A 15844-nucleotide genomic window follows, 5' to 3' on the forward strand; every position below is an offset into this window, starting at 1 on the left:
TTAATATTATCTATAGGTCCTATATTATAATGGTCTACTATTGTAAATAGCGATGTCGGTCGGGTAAACATCGGCTAGTTATAGCGGAGTCGGTAGTTATAGAGGGTTCTCTCTTCGAGGGCTATAAAGGGCACCTCTAGCCGAGAAGGCCGTCTAAGAGCTTAGCTACTAGATGTAATCGCTAAAAAGAACTTGATTTTTGTGCTACGTACGAGAGCCTTAGTTATATAGCTTGTGCGCCAAGAGCTGCTTATTTAGAGCCACTCCGATAACGCAATAACAATCCCCTGGATTGATCCCTAGTGCAAACCTTAACAGCTATAACGGAAAAACCGTCCGACCGAAGCCATCTTCATCGCTGAATGCAATACGCTAGATACACATGATTGATCACATTTCAAGTTGTCTGAAGCTATTCTCTTTTTGGATCTGCAGATATCTAGCCAATCGTCTAGCATTCGGTCTCCTGCCATCAATCATGTCCTTTCAAAATTACTAGGAAGCTCGTCTTGACGAACATTTCCACAATCGACACGACACACGGGCGAAGCTTCTCGTATAACATGCAGGTCATATAGCTCAATACACAGACTTGCAGAGCTTGCAGCTTGGTGGCCAAGACATGTAGGGTGCGAACTTTCTTCGCGAACAGCTGATACAAATGCCACCAGCTTGCCGTGACTCAAAGGCTGTGCGATGTCGGTCAAACCTGTCGTAAGTCTTATGATCCTTCGGAACCATTTTCGCTCAACAGATCGAAGACATCAGGAGCACCAATTTCTGAATAGCGAACAGCTCTTTCTGCTTCAGACTGATTCGATTCAGTCCGTCCTGCCTTTGAGGCATGAGCAATCCTTCCTAGATCAGAGGAGGTACAAGATACTAAAAAAATGGCGACAGATGTTCCTTGACAAACACCTGTATGGCCAAACTCAAGCCCGGACGTAGATCCCCCTCCTCTGCCCCACTCCAGAACTATTGGGAAGAACTTACTGCACGACACCCCTAGAGGTAGGTACGCCGAGCTCGACATATAAATGCCGCAATCATCTCTACTCCTTCGTGCTTTCTGTTCTTCCACTCCCAACCACAATCCCGACAGTGAACCCCACCAACTATCACCACTGGTACGAGTCTTGAAAAAGACAGGCCATTCAGCATGGAGTTATCAACGTATCAAGCATGGCAAAGCTCAGGTAACGTCTCAAACACTACAAACAAGTACTTGCAGACGGGTGTTCAACTTCCAAGGTCTGTCATGGCTCTCGAGCAATGGCATGTTCTTGAAGTTGATCTGAGAAATACCGTAATGTTGTAAGAGCAAGACCGCTTCTCTCGAGAAGCGTCCTTGCTCTTCAACATAGAACTTGATCTGGGTAATTCCAGCGAAAGGACTGCTTCTGTTTTTCATCCTACCTCGCAGAGGGCGGAGTGTACTGACAAAAACAGCTTACTCGCTCTGAACTATTTTCAAGATGGCCACTGACAAGATCACCTTTTTGTCCAACTGGTCTGTGGCTTTCTTGCCCTTGATTGTTCAAAAGGGGAAACGTGGACTGACAGGTTATCCTAGGCATGCTACCCCTTACCACGCACCCGTGTATCTCGCCCAGGCCAAGGGATACTTCAAGGATGAAGGTCTCAAGGTTGCTCTTCTTGAGCCCAATGATCCAAGTGTATGGCCTGCCTGCCCTTTATGCCAAAGGAGATCTGAGACACTGATAATCCATCTTAGGATGTCACCGAAATCATCGGTAGCGGCAAAGTTGACCTTGGCTTCAAGGCCATGATCCACACCCTCGCTGGAAAAGCTCGCGGTTTCCCCATCCAATCCATCGGATCCCTTCTCGACGAGCCCTTCACCGGTGTCGTGTACCTCAAGTCCTCCGGCATCACCACCGACTTCCGCTCCCTCATGGGTAAGCGCATCGGTTATGTCGGCGAATTCGGCAAGATCCAAATCGACGAGTTGACTGCCCACTACGGCATGAAGCCCACCGACTACACCGCCGTGCGCTGCGGCATGAACGTCACCAAAGCCATCATCAAAGGCGACATCGACGCCGGCATCGGTCTCGAGAACGTCCAAATGGTCGAACTTGCCGAATGGCTCGCCGAGAACAACCGTCCTCGTGATGATGTTCAGATGCTGCGCATCGACGAACTCGCCGAGTTAGGCTGCTGCTGCTTCTGCTCCATCCTGTACATTGGCAATGAATCCTTCATCGCCAACAACCCAGACAAAGTCCGCGCTTTCCTCCGCGCCTGCAAGAAAGCTACAGACTACGTCCTCGCTTCCCCCGCAGAGGCTTACGAGGAATACATCGATTTCAAACCAACCATGGGCACTCCCCTCAACCGCAAAATCTTCGAGCGCAGTTTCGCCTACTTCAGCAAGGATATGAAGAATGTAGCCCGTGACTGGAACAAAGTCACAAACTATGGCAAGAGACTTGGCGTTTTGCCCGAGGACTACACTCCCAACTACACCAATGAATTCCTTGAGTGGAAGTTCGACGCCGATTCTGAGGACCCCACTGGTGATCAGAAGAGGATGGTGGAATTGCAGAAGAGTGTTGAGAAAGAGGGTGGTTTCCACCGTCTTGGCGAGGCTGTTCAGGGCGCTTTGGTTGATGCTAAGGCTTGCTTGATGTAAGGCGTTGTGTGTCTTGAGTGTGAAGAGTCTATGGAGACATCACTGCTATTCACTCTTTTTTCTGTCTGGTTGTAGTAACGACAGTACTAGCAGGTGCACTGAACGAACAAACCTGGGTTACTTCTCATTCTCACTCATGCAAAACTATTGAACGCGTGCTGCATGTGATTGCCCGTAGACAGAGTGAGTATATAAGCTCGCCAGACCTCCATTGTTTCTGAGTCAAACGACCTTGAAGATGATCGCTCCATGGAAGACGAGTGTCTCCGTCGCAGAAGCCGCAGTCCATTGCCCTGCGATGTATTGGGTCCAAAGGAAAGGACAACCACAGGCTCTTGACCCTTCCAGCAGAGGCTCTATTCCCACCACACGGCTTTCAAATTTCGTCAAATGTTGCCTCATCTCATAAATCCGTGAATCAATGTGCCTGAAAAGTGCAGAGCCCTGGGTGTGGTTGGTGAACCTGCCTGTTCTCCCTGCTTACTTTCGGCAGCTTGACCAGCATGTCGACCATGCGCGACTAGAGAGACCCCAAGAAGTCTTCTCGTTGCTTGATTGTGTAGGATGTACTCGTATGAAGAAGAGAAGGCTGCAGATTGGTATCGGGTCACTTTATAGTGAAGGGCGACCGCTGTAGTGAACACACAGAAAACTTGAGAATCCGTCACTACGGTATCGATCTGTGATCGCAAGTGCCGTCCTCATATTCCTCAGCTCCTTCATCGTCTTCGGGATAACTCTCACTCATGCCCTTCCTCCATGTCCGAATCAGTCACGCGAGTAAGGGCAACACGCGACGCCTTTTCAATTTCCTCATCTCCGCCATTTCCACCACTCCCTTCCACCAGCTGAAACAACATGACTCAATTTGCTAACCTCATCTTTTGCCCACGCTTAATGACTCTGCATCGACCATACCTCTTCTGCTCGCTGTTCGTCTTTTGTTACTCGTGATAATATCTCCGATCAAATTATTCGATCGCGAAATTTGGCATGGTGGGTCCATACCGCCAGTCGCGCGAGTGCGGAAAACTATAACATCAGCCACGCGCGAAACTCTCCCGTATCTCAACCTTCCGCACCGAGACATTTGTTCTCCCGGCCGGTCATGCGAAGACATGCCATCGAAAGTCCATCGCTTGAACGGCTTCGCATCAATCAAGGTTGAAGAGGCAGAGACACATGCGGCAGAAAATACTCAGTAGGGAAGTAATGGCGTTTTGGCATTCGTACATTTTGTCGTATCGTAGTCGGTGGATGTTTTTTGACAGCTGCAGCAAATGCACAAATTAATGCATCATGACGTGTGAGAGAAGGGAAGTGGATATATCACATACGCATGTCCGCAGAGATCCGGCGCGTAAAGCAAGGTAGACAAGCGATGTCATACTCGTACACTCCTCTTTTCGCCAACATGTGTGCATGCAGGTTGGGGAGGAGTTCATCACATCAAAGCGAGCATCGCGCGACGCTGCAGTAGCAAGTGGTGGAAGGAAGAAGAGGGGGAATTTTTTTGTGGCTTGCACGTTTACGAAAATACTCCGGGGGCGCTGTTCCTGAGAGCATGTCTTGTGATCTAGATGCTCCTCGTTTGCCATGTCTCATGCTTAAAGAAGTTTTTGCTTTGATTCAAAGGAGGAACATGGAATGGTCGTTTGATGCGTTTGTCCCGTCTTGTTCTGCGTCGCGAAAAGCCATCAAATCTCCGCGAGTCTTGTTTGTGACTGAGGATAGCTAGTCAGGAGCGTTGGTCACAGAGTGAGCACACTTGACGGAAGATTGGGTTTTGGTCTAACCGTCGATCTGGGGTAGGCAGGAGCGCGAATTGGCTGACTGACCTGACTTGGGAGCTTGGTATGGCGCTTTCTTTCCCTTCCCAAGCCCTCGTTCCTGTGCTGGGAATAGGTTAGGCATTCTCGGACACGCGATGCCATGCCGGACTGCCCCTCGTACCTCTTTTCGACAGAAGCCTAAACGCGAGAGGCACCAAGAAAAATATCCGCTACGCTGCCCCTTCCTTTCCCTCGGCGCGTGTGATCATAAATGAGGTAGGTGTATAAGGACCCGGGCATCGGCGGACGCTTGCGCGAAGGGTGGATCTCTTTCTTCCTCTTCTGCTTCCCAGTCCCTCTTTCTTTTTTTACACTTTTCCCTGACGGCCACCCCATCGCATCACCAACCTCTGACGTTGTCGTTCGGTGCTTCTCTACGTGTTTGGCCGTTGTGAAAAGGTAAAACGACCTGTTCCTCGGACCCTTGATATATCCTCACATTACGCGCAACCTACCACTTTCCAATCTGAATCAAAGCATCATCAGCTTTTACCTGCAAGAAATTATATCTATGGCTGTGGTAGCGACAATGGCTCAAAGCAGCACTTCTCAGCCCAATCTCTGGAAACCGCGGTATGCGGCTCGCCAACATCAGGAAAAACCACAGCAAGCCCAGCAACTTGGTCGATCGAGATCGTTAAGAGAGCCATTTGATGCTGCAGAGCTTACACGCAAACTGGAAAATTACCGTCAAGAACTTAAGTTGGAGAAGGCAAGACGAGAGTTGAAGCAAAAGAAGGCAGATATGGCAACAGCAGCTCCAGTTCAATCGGCGGCAGCACAGCAAGAGGTCAACAAACCAGCATCTGAGACACAATCAAATTCTGGAGTGCAGCGTTCAAAGACAGTTCATGTCCCAAATCACGTCATGGCCAGCGAACAGCCAGAACGCAGAAGGTCCATCATTCATCGCAAGCCTAAGCACGAAATCAAAGAAGAATCTCCAGTCGAACCCGCTCAACCTTATGTACCTCGTGTAGCCGCCAAACAATTCGCAAACACCACGACTCCCCTGAAGGAAAAGAAGGAAGGACAATCATCAACCAAAACATCACACAACCACCAGCCAGAGCCAAAGCCCAAGGAGGTCAAGGTGAAAGACACATCCAACAAGCACATCCTCGACTGGAGCGAGCCTGCTCTGAACACCAAGCCCGCATCACCACCCCTCCCAACATCTGAATTTCCCGACGCAGAAAAAACACAAGCACGCATGCACGCACTCCACGCCTTCCGCGACGCCAGCAAATCCCGACCTAGACCCTTGAGCACCGCACTAGAAAACATGCGCTGGGACCCCAACGATTCAAACTCATACGTCCCACACCCAATCTCAAAGCCTGTGGCAGAGGAACCTACAGCAGCACCGACCTCGTATATCCACCCGGCCAACAGACCAGCACTCAAACTCGCAGATCGTCATGATTGGAGTCAAGGCAGTCAATGCGGCGACAGTGCGAGACAATCGCTTCATCTCTTCCGCAAAAAGGATTCTGTGGGTGAAGAGGCTGAGATTGCTGGTCTCAAGTCTGGTATGCAGAGGCCTTCCAAACCGAGACAGAAGAGTCATGGTGATGCTTCGGATCGTCTTGTCAACGATGCTGTCAAGATCATCAGAGATGAACGCAGGAGGAGTATTCTGAATGTGTTCAGAAGACATTGACAATGTCATGATTCGACTATTACGATATTCTTATGTTTGATTTGGTGACTTTCGTTTTGTCGATTTTCGGTTGCTCCCTTTTTTATCTTTCATCATGTTTGAGACCAACAGACTCATAACTTTATACTTTCTTCTCCTTCTTCTTATCCGTGGACCTCGGGCCATTTTCTTGCTTTCTTTTTATCTCCTGCATCATCCCTGTTTATCTCTCAAAGCATTTCGGTCTTGCGTGTCTCTCTGGATCGAGTTTGCTTGTCCCCTTCTCAAAAGCCGTTGTTCTCTTCATCGCGCACAGGCCTACGGGTATCTCTCACATCTTTGTCCATAATGTATATATCTCTACATTTGAATCTCCTTTTCCTCATTCATCTTCTCAATTTATGAAAGAAAGACTGTTGCTTGTTATTTGCTTTTCGTCCAGGCTGTTGATGACTACAGATACGTATCTCGGAACCACGGCATTGTGAAGAAAGAGCACGTCGAAAGGCAAAATGCTTTTGAGAGTACTATATGGTTCCACTGAGAGTGCTTGCTATACATACTCACGGCTTAATTGATGGCACTCTCCTGACGACAACGAGCAAGCGAAACTGCACATCAAAAGGCAACATGTTCTTCGGATCCTGGTGGCCGACCACTGGGAGTGCTTGCTTGATATGCTGACAATGGACCTAAGCTTCAATGATTGGACTCTCGAGATGACAACGATCGAACAAAACTGCACATCAAAAGGCAATATGCTTTTTGGATTGCTAAGGACGACCATTGAGAGTGGTTGTGCTTTAAGCTCTCCTTGGACATGTATCCGTTATCGAATAGTATCTCGCCTTCTCACAGAGGGTCGAGAGAGTGCACACTATCGTCGGAGACAGTCACACTCCGTTGTTGACGTCCGCACAAGACCATCGGCCTCGCCCGAGCAGGGTGCTCCCGGAACGTCAACTAGACTACTCCATCTCACGGGTCCTCGGTCACTATCACTACACTAGCAGACTGCTTGAAGTTGAAGCGCTGCACTTTCACTCTATCTCGCGTCACTCGTCGTGGTACCCCGGCTTCCTTTCCCTATTTAAACCCTCCACCTCTCTTCCTCCCCCCAAGAACATCAACAACGTGTCACGCATCAAGTACGCGCATCAACCATGAATCCACTTCAGTACCTCATAGCTCCGCATGAGCAGCAGCAAGAAACCGAGCAAGATCAGCTGCCTCAGAACCAAGATCTCACGCAAAACGCACACTATGCACAAGCTCCGGGCTCTATGCCTATTCACCAGAGACTCACTCCCCCATCCTACACTCATTCACCTGTATCTCAGCAGGGTCAGCAATCATCGGGGACTTCTAGCGTGCTGGATCGCGAGCAGTTGATCCGTAGCCTAGAGGCCAATCCAGATGTCCTGGCATCACTCCTGAGAACTGGTGGTATCGCTGGTCTTACCACTAGTCTGCAGCGTGCTGAGCAGACCGGCTCAGTAGTTCAGAACTCTGGTCACGGATACAGAACCGGATCTCCTACCAGGGCTGTCAGATCTCAGGCACCACAAACCTCTTCCCACTCAGACACCGTCGAGAATCGACAGATCTGCTTCTGGTGGTACCACACCGGCAACTGTAACAGACACCCTCAAAGCTCCAACTTCAACGGTACGCGCGATCACTGCAGTTATTTCCACGAGTTGACCAGCGACGGCGACATACTTCAATTCTTCCCTACATTGTGGCATCATGGAAAAGGCGATTGTGGGCTTGACAGATGCAGATTCAGCAGTACTTACAGACATCTCTCTCGTCCGTTCCCGAAGCCCAAGAAGAATGAGAAGCTGAAGAAGAGTCTACAGCAGTCTCGCCGGCAATCACAGATCGGTGATCAGAAAATGTTGCAGCAACAGAGTCACCAGCAGTCTGCGCAGCTTCACCGCTCTTCTACTCCGGTCTCAACCCAGCAATACCGTTCTCCTTCTTCAGCTCAGCAATACCGTTCTGCTTCTTCAGTGCACAGCATCGGAAGTGGTAATGGTCAGTCGGGAAGCTTCAAAGCAATCAACGCTACATACATACCCCCTCCAAGAATGTCGAATATCCCCACTGGTCCCGCGGCAGACAGATATGGCAGCGACCAACGCCCGGATTACAGACAGCGATACCAACAGGAATCGTCACCATCAACAGAATCCCTCAAACGCAAAGCTTCCGCCATGTCTTCCCCGATCGACCCTGCCACCATGGTCATACCCACCGGCCCCAAACTCAGCAAAAAAGCCGCCAAACATGAACGCAAACAGGCCAAACAGGCCAGAAAGGCCCAACTCGCCCTTAATGCCCCAACCACTCCGCCTAAATACTTCGATATCGTTCCCAGTCCGACCTCAGGCTTTCCTCCCCACTCAAGCACACCTGCCAAGAAGAAAACCCAGACTTGCTTTTTCTGGTATCATGAGACCTGTGCAAACACGGGGCCGAAATGTCATCTGTTGCATGCCCTGCTGGCTGGGTATGTGCAGCCGCCGAGAGGATATGTGCACAGAGCGGTTTGCACCAGAGATTGGTGTCCTGGCGACTGGATGTGGGAGCACGAGGAAGGGATGGGTGAGTGTGAGAGGCCGTTGGGTGAGCCATATGGTCAAGTGGAAGACAACGAAGACGAGCACGAAGCTCAAGCAGAGGATGAGGACGAGCGACGGGTCAACGACCGGGATGATGACAAGTATGAGCGGATGCATGGGCTTGAGCGTGCCAGAAAGAAACGCGAGATTGACGAGTGCTGGAAGAAGCATACGCAGCAGCAGCAGGAAGACGGCGACGATGAGCAGGATGAACGGGATGAACAGGATGAGCATGGGGAATATGGAAGTGATGATGTGGTCATGGGAGATTGCGACAGCGATCTGGACCTGGGTCATGAGGAAGGCGAGATCAACGAGGTTGACGGAGAGTGGTACATGGAGGGCGCTGCTGATGCTTGAAACCAACCAACTCTTTCTCACAGGGTTTAACGGCTGTTCCACTGGACGGCGCGATTTGATATCTCCACTCTTGCTTTCGATTAGATAGTCGGTTTGTGCCCTTGGAGCACAAAGCACAAATGATACCTCAATTTTGATCTTCGAAGAACAGAGCTTTTCTCCTGGCAATATGCTGGTCGATATGAGGAATATGAAGTGACAGGCAAGCGCTCCTGCGTAGGGAGCAGTGACTGTACATCAGTAAAAATGCGGAAAGATGTTCAAATCAACAGATTGTCCACTGAGATCTTTCTAAGACGTGCTCTCTTTGGGGGCGAATGTGAACGTGAAAATCATTGCGCATTGGGACGAGGGTCCTTGAGAAGCGCTGGTAGATGGAGAGGCAACATAGTGTGATATATCGAATACAATCATGATTGATAGCTTGGGTTTTTGCGTCGTCTATCATCCAATGGGAGAGTGTTTACGTGGACTTCTATACCTTGTCAATAATATCCTGGCGATTCAGAGGTGTTGGGCCACGAGGAGGGAGCTTGTTCTATGGGTAGTGTCTCTTGCGCTGGCTTGTATAGCGGTATGTCGTATATCCTGTAAGCTAGTTCAATGTCAGGTAGCGAAACACGGCTGCATGTGCGGCTTATCGCTGCAGCGGATTCCGCACTTGTTCCAGATATTGCAGGGATGGTCAAGTGGCCGCTCTTTGACCTTCTGGTCACAACCTATCATATGGCTTATACGTATAGATGGCTAGGGTGTCTACCTTTCGGCGCGCAGTAGCTTTGCTATCTGTTCGCGCCGCATGCCGTGCCGCGGCTATGCGGGTTATAGCTTGCAGTGCTTGACCACCGCTCTTATACAGATGATTGGTGGAGTGTTAGTCGGGAAGAGATTATGCGACATCACAAATTGAATCTACCGCGACATGACGAAGATGTTGTTGGATATCAAGGCTCGGGAGTTGGAGTTGCTTGGTGGGCCAGACTTTCTGGTTCGCATCGTTCGGCTGTTCAAGCCCAATGAGACGGATTGCAAACGGTGGTCACCACAGCTATCGATGAGACTCGTCTACTTATCCGAGTAATCGCATACCACGTGTAGTCAAGCACTTGAATGTTGGCATAAAGCATCATGTCGGTGTCGTGTCGTTGCAAGAGGAGAGGTCACGGATCTTCGGAGAGACCCGCGCGTGCCCCAACCAAGTCCCAGCCTCTTCCCTTCTTCGACGACACATGCATGACACTTGGGTAGTCTTCAGGAAAGAGGCGCACGTCACCAGTTGAATGCGCCTCACGATCTGATCTTCTCGGACCATCGCTCTCGTAAGGCTCTCCATGTCCGTTCAGTCCGTTCAAACGACGCGTCGACGGAACAACAAGCCCGTTGGCCACAAACCCGTTGGACACAAGCCGAACCTCTTCCCCCCTCCACCAACGCAAGGGATTTCATGGAAACCGCATCCGCTTACACCGTCTTGATACCAATAACTACCGTTGTAGTGCAGGGCAACGTTTCCAAAAATCTAGCATACTCTATACCATTCGTTCATGCTCTCCGCATCTTTCCCTTCAGGTCGAGACAGTGATTCTGAATCTGGATCGTGGACCTGGCTTCCCCCCTTCGACGAAACGCCCCTTTTACGCGTTCTTCAACGCGCCTGCATGGCCAGTCAACTCTTCACGAGCACCTGTCATTCGCGTCTGTGAGCAAAGACCTATCAATCGTGACTTTGCTACCTGTCATCGAAAGGGTCCGTCCGTGCACTTCACCTGGGTTACACTATCTCTGTATCAAAGAACGTTGACCTCTATCACGCCCTCCTACGCAACCACCTGCTGGTTCTTTTACGTGTAGTTTGTCGAGGTAGTTGATCGTAAATGGTATAAGATGATGAAAGCCTCCTTGCTTTCATTGTCTTCTCACGCGCACCAAAAAATCATTCGTGACACATTTCCCGGCAACCAGGTTCATGCAGTTGTGAAGGTAAAAAATTCTTCGATCGACCAACTAACCCCTCCAGCCCCTTTACAGAAGCACTCGATCCCAGGTTTTGCCAGCGCCACACAGGCTAAGTATTCTACCCCCTCTTGATCCCTACACTACCTTAATCCGTGCGTCCTGCAGCCAACCCTGCTTCCCGACCAGCCTAAGCTGTTCGCGTCTGCACTGATATATATCCAGGTCCTGTTTGCACATTTTTACAGAACCAGGTTTATCACTCTCTTTCACTACATCAAACCTCAACACACTCTTTACAATGCGCGTCACTCAGGTTATCGCTACTCTTGCGCCGATCGGTCTTGTTGCCGCTGGCCCTCTGCATAATCATCATCGCCATACTCACCTTCATCATCTCCACCATCGTTCCGTCAATGGCACTTCTTCCAACTACACCACAAGCGATACCGCAAACTCTACAATCTTTGCTGATCACATCACATACGAGACTTCTACAGTCAACGTTGCTGCTAATTTTGCTGATGGTACTAATGCAAGTTCGGCCAGCTCGGAGGCAGCTTCCAGCACCATCTCAGAATCAAGCAGCATCCTCTCCACTACTGCGCAGTCAGAAACTGCTTCCTCAACATTGTCATTCTCTTCCGGTGCTTCGTATGTGAGCGGGTCTCCATCGAACGCATCATCGGCCTTGATTATTTCCTCCTCTATTCCTTCGGAAGCATCTGTCTCTATCGTTCTTGCTGTCGCAGCAACCACACCCACTGCTGTCGGCGCACTCTCTCAGACTGTTGATACCACCACCAGCATATCTGTCGACACCATCTATAACACCATCACTGTCAATGGAGCTGTCACTACCGCGTCTGCAAGCGAGAAGACTGTCACCGTCACTGACGTTGTAACCAACTTTGTCACTGCAACTTTTTCGGCATTGGCACCCTTCAAGGCTCCTGCTATCAAGGTTGCCGCAATCTCTTCCGGATCTTCTTGTGCGGCCATCAAGACTAGCATTGTCTACCTTCCCGCCAGTGTCTCACCCACTCTTGTTGCTGGAGGTGCTGCATCTAGCAAGGTTTCATCCATTGCTTCCAAGGCTACCAGCCAAAGCTCAATCAGGTATGTGTCTCAGTCCGCTTCGAAGTCAAGTTCTTCCTCCATCAAAAAGTCGAGTACATCTTCCAAAAAGACGAGCACCTCTGCCATTCTTCCCACATCTGTTGCGAAGCCCATTTCTACCAAGAAAACAAGCACTTCCATCAAAGCGAGCACTTCCATCAAAGCAAGCACTTCCATCAAAGCAAGCACTTCCATCAAAGCGAGCACTTCTACCAAAAAGTCAAGCACATCAACTAAGAAAACAAGCGCATCTTCATTGAAGATTAGCACCGCCACCTCGGTCAAGAAGGTCACCAGCAGCATTTCCTCTGTCAAGAAGGTCACATCATCTACCAAGCCTGCTACCTTGATCACTCTTTCCTCTCTGGTTCAAAAGGGTGCCACTACTAAGACTATCATCAGCACTTCCAGCATTGCAGCCTATGTTCCCAGCTCCAGCGCTAAGGTGTCGAGTAAGAGTGCTGTCAGCTCTGCTGCCAGCTCTGCAAAGGCTAGTGCATCTTCTTGCGCTGCTGTTGCCGCTCCTGCTTCTACTCAGACTGGTATCGTCTCTGGCTGTACCAAGTGGTACACGGCCAAGTCTGGCGATTACTGCTATGCAATTGCTTCGGCCAATGGCATCTCTACGGACACTTTCATGTCCTGGAACCCTGCTGTCAATGCACCCTCTTGCGACAGCATCTGGTAAGATCGACCCTTTTCACCTTTTTGACAACCTCAATACTAACCATCCTTCAGGGTCGGATACGCCTACTGTGTCGCCGCAGGCTGCAGCTCCAGCTCCAGCAACACACCTTCCTCGGCTGCCAAATCCTCAGCCCAAGCAAGCACCGCAAAGACCTCCACCGTCGCCACCGCCGCAGCACCATCGACCAAGACATCCACCTCCGCAGCGACTTCCACCGTCGTCGCATCTTCCTCGTACAAAATGTACAGCGGCAACGGCACTGTCGCCGCGGGCTGGCCCGCCCAAAACCAATGGATCGACTTCGACACCATGTTCACCGCCAACATCCCCATCATGAAGCAGTCCTGCGGCAACAACGGCTGGGGCGCCAACGACTCGGACGACGAAATCGCCGCCATAAAAGCCGCGATCAAGAAGGTTTCGGCATCCTCAGGCGTAGATGCACGTTTCATCCTCGCCATCGTCATGCAAGAATCCAACGGTTGCGTACGCGTTGTTACTACCTCTTGGTCAGTCCAGAACCCGGGATTGATGCAAGATCACGCAGGCACCGGCACCTGCAATTCCGGCGGCGTGATCCAGGATCCTTGCCCCAGCAGTGAGATTGAGCAAATGATTGTGGACGGCACTACCGGCACTACTTCTGGCGATGGACTTGTGCAATGTTTGAGCCAAGCCGCCGCGTCAGATGTATCGCAATATTACCGCGCCGCACGCATTTACAACGGCGGATACTCTGGGTTCAAGGCTGATGATTTGGGTACTGGATGTTGCACGCTTTGTTATGCATCTGATGTCGCCAACAGACTCACCGGATGGAGTTCTGGTGTCAGTGGATGTCATTTGGGCACTGCATAGACTACGAACAGAAAATGGATGAAAAAGACAAGGAATGGTTCTTCAGATGCTGGATTCATCTGAATATTGAAAGGAAAAAGAGGAGGAAATAAAATACACCCATGACATCAAACACGTTTCTTTTGTTTATATAGCTATACCATTACATGCCATGACGCATACACTTGTCTTGGTTCTTCGCAAGCGATTGATTCAACAATGCTAAAGACTACCCACCCATCATTCTTTCCTCAGTCAAAATATGTCCCCTTCTTGTTATCTTGTCTCCTCCAACCTCAACGTTAAAGTTGCGTCTGAATTGCCGAATTCGTACAATACCACTTGTTCTCGATATTTGACGTCCAACATCTTCCTTTGCACCCGTCCTTACATCAGAGAACTGTGAACGAGATACATGATCTCCACGTTGCACTCAATGGAGGTCAGAAGCCCACGAACCCTTTAATCCTCGCTCCATCAACAATAAAAGGTCTTAAAGGCTAGCAATCATGTTCTCTTACTCTTGTATTCTAAGAAGTTGTGTTGTGATGTTTTCGTGCCTTTGATTCCGTTGCCCTCGTTTTAGGTCTAAAGCAGCTTGGGAGTAGCATAGATAGCGGAAACCCAAGTGACAAAAGCCCACCGCTTCCTTCATCGACGACGTTGTGCAGCGAAGTTCGTGCCACAGTTCCGTTGACATTATCGTCGGTACGGAGTGCCACCCAACTCAATGGCTGCAGCGGAACCGGATTACCGGAGTCAGCGATGCTGTCCTTGCCGATCGACTTCACTCGTCCACGTCCGGAACGACATACTTTGAGTCCCTAGGGAGCGGGTGGAGATTGATGGATGAAGGTGATGGAGAAGAAAGGATTGTGCCAGCAAAGAGGAACGGTATGAAGATCAGTGTGACCAGAGGCAGTATCGAGAGAGGGGGCTGATGTGTTAGTTTGCTGTGCTCTCTTCGGAGGTTGTGGCTATGATGAATTAGATTCGGCATTTTTGGCGGCGCATGTGACAACGAGATGGGCAGCCAATCACCGAAGATTTTGTCCCCGTTAGTAGTACCACCTTCACGGGGCGGTTTGCTTTGAAGAGAGGCTGTGGAGGAATGAGATAGAGAAGCAAGTCGTAAATGTGTTTCTTTTGAATATTTGTACAAACCACATCAGTAACGCCGATGGAAAATGCCCGGATAGTCTGCAAGGCCCCAATATCCTGTACATTCAGTAGAGAAGAAAAAGCACAACACACGGCCATCATCCTTTATGGCGAAGGAGACTCGGGCATGCGGTTGGCAGACTGATCAATGCTGGGAGGGGGCAATTCACGTCTCGGCCTCCTGAGCATCTCCTCTGTAACACCATTCCCGAGCTTTGTAATTCCCATGACCGGCGGGTCTCCAGCACGCACAAATTCATACAGACCAGGCAACTTGTTTCCAGCCAATCTGAAAGCATCCTTGACAACCTGCTCGTGCAACTCTCCCTTGAGCTCGAAAATGATCTTGCTGACGGCAACACGCGAAGCCCAGTAATCGAAACTACCCTTTCCCTTTCCCATACGTGATTCATTTCCGGAAGTGTAGACACCAATGTTTGCGGAGATGCGGGTGTAGAGGCGGTACTTCATGCCACGCAGGCGCTTGCGGATGACATCTTCACCGATTTTGAGCTGTGCGGCGCTGATACGGCGGTCGTGGTCTAGTAGGCGGAGGCCGTAGTCGCCCCAGACGACGGTGGTTCCGCGAGTGCTGCCTCCGGTGGGTACGCGAGGTCGTCCTTTGCGGTCCTTCTTGTTCGCGCCGGCACGGGGGAGAAGCCAACTTTGAGTTGAGGGTGTGGAGGAGAATGCGCGAGAGAGGGAGGAGAGGAGTGGCGATGTTTGGCTTGCGAGGAATTGTGGTCGCGCTATAGATGGGTTTAGTTGTGTGAGAATTAGATTCGAGGTGATTGGTCGTACTGCAGGATTGCGCAAATGAAAAGAGAGTGTTGCGATGCGAAGCAAGGCTTGCGCGGATCCGTAGTGCCGACATGATTGATGTGGTTTTGTGTATATTCCTCTATTCGAGCTAACCATCACTCTCATCGACTTGCCCTTGGACTTTCTCGAAGTCCTTCGGCTTGTTCC

General features: G+C 50.2%; 6 protein-coding genes across 6 annotated transcripts; 5 read left to right on the forward strand and 1 right to left on the reverse strand.

Moving 5' to 3' along the window:
• Window positions 1-1080: 1080 nt before the first annotated feature.
• Window positions 1081-2782, forward strand: M438DRAFT_349923 (NMT1-domain-containing protein). Its single transcript, XM_029906508.1, has 3 exons — window positions 1081-1510; window positions 1574-1676; window positions 1736-2782. Exons 1-3 carry the CDS (start codon window positions 1476-1478, stop codon window positions 2654-2656), a joined length of 1059 nt encoding a protein of 352 aa, XP_029755281.1. The 5' UTR covers window positions 1081-1475; the 3' UTR covers window positions 2657-2782.
• Window positions 2783-4803: 2021 nt separating this feature from the next.
• On the forward strand, window positions 4804-6514 carry M438DRAFT_349930 (uncharacterized protein). Its single transcript, XM_029906509.1, has one exon. It carries the CDS (start codon window positions 5018-5020, stop codon window positions 6149-6151), a length of 1134 nt encoding a protein of 377 aa, XP_029755282.1. The 5' UTR covers window positions 4804-5017; the 3' UTR covers window positions 6152-6514.
• Window positions 6515-8514: 2000 nt separating this feature from the next.
• On the forward strand, window positions 8515-9241 carry M438DRAFT_349931 (uncharacterized protein). Its single transcript, XM_029906510.1, has one exon. The coding sequence runs from the start codon at window positions 8716-8718 to the stop codon at window positions 9115-9117; it is 402 nt and encodes a 133-aa protein (XP_029755283.1). The 5' UTR covers window positions 8515-8715; the 3' UTR covers window positions 9118-9241.
• A 2047-nt stretch (window positions 9242-11288) lies between these two features.
• M438DRAFT_152972 (uncharacterized protein) lies at window positions 11289-12997 on the forward strand. Its single transcript, XM_029898980.1, has one exon. The coding sequence runs from the start codon at window positions 11372-11374 to the stop codon at window positions 12875-12877; it is 1506 nt and encodes a 501-aa protein (XP_029755284.1). The 5' UTR covers window positions 11289-11371; the 3' UTR covers window positions 12878-12997.
• M438DRAFT_328708 (putative muramidase) lies at window positions 12866-13953 on the forward strand. The gene has a single exon (XM_029903217.1). It carries the CDS (start codon window positions 13118-13120, stop codon window positions 13733-13735), a length of 618 nt encoding a protein of 205 aa, XP_029755285.1. The 5' UTR covers window positions 12866-13117; the 3' UTR covers window positions 13736-13953.
• Window positions 13954-14980: 1027 nt separating this feature from the next.
• Window positions 14981-15749, reverse strand: M438DRAFT_378411 (mitochondrial ribosomal protein L16; the record flags this gene model as incomplete). The annotated part of the gene is made up of 2 exons (XM_029908811.1): window positions 14981-15624; window positions 15677-15749. 2 exons carry the CDS (start codon window positions 15747-15749, stop codon window positions 14981-14983), a joined length of 717 nt encoding a protein of 238 aa, XP_029755286.1.
• Window positions 15750-15844: the final 95 nt, after the last annotated feature.

This window comes from Aureobasidium pullulans, assembly GCF_000721785.1.
Source record: "Aureobasidium pullulans EXF-150 unplaced genomic scaffold scaffold_36, whole genome shotgun sequence".
In the NCBI taxonomy this organism is placed as follows: Eukaryota; Fungi; Ascomycota; class Dothideomycetes; order Dothideales; family Saccotheciaceae; genus Aureobasidium; species Aureobasidium pullulans.

What these genes read in the sequence shown, in the direction of transcription:
- M438DRAFT_349923 (XM_029906508.1), top strand. Translation starts at nt 1,476, where the DNA reads ATGGCCACTGACAAGATCACCTTTTTGTCCAACTG. An exon ending in ATCACCTTTTTGTCCAACTG is followed by an intron (nt 1,511 to 1,573) that starts GTCTGTGGCTTT and finishes AGGTTATCCTAG; the next exon opens with GCATGCTACCCCTTACCACG. An exon ending in TTGAGCCCAATGATCCAAGT is followed by an intron (nt 1,677 to 1,735) that starts GTATGGCCTGCC and finishes AATCCATCTTAG; the next exon opens with GATGTCACCGAAATCATCGG.
- M438DRAFT_349930 (XM_029906509.1), top strand. Translation starts at nt 5,018, where the DNA reads ATGGCTCAAAGCAGCACTTCTCAGCCCAATCTCTGGAAACCGCGGTAT.
- M438DRAFT_349931 (XM_029906510.1), top strand. Translation starts at nt 8,716, where the DNA reads ATGTGGGAGCACGAGGAAGGGATGGGTGAGTGTGAGAGGCCGTTGGGT.
- M438DRAFT_328708 (XM_029903217.1), top strand. Translation starts at nt 13,118, where the DNA reads ATGTACAGCGGCAACGGCACTGTCGCCGCGGGCTGGCCCGCCCAAAAC.
- M438DRAFT_152972 (XM_029898980.1), top strand. Translation starts at nt 11,372, where the DNA reads ATGCGCGTCACTCAGGTTATCGCTACTCTTGCGCCGATCGGTCTTGTT.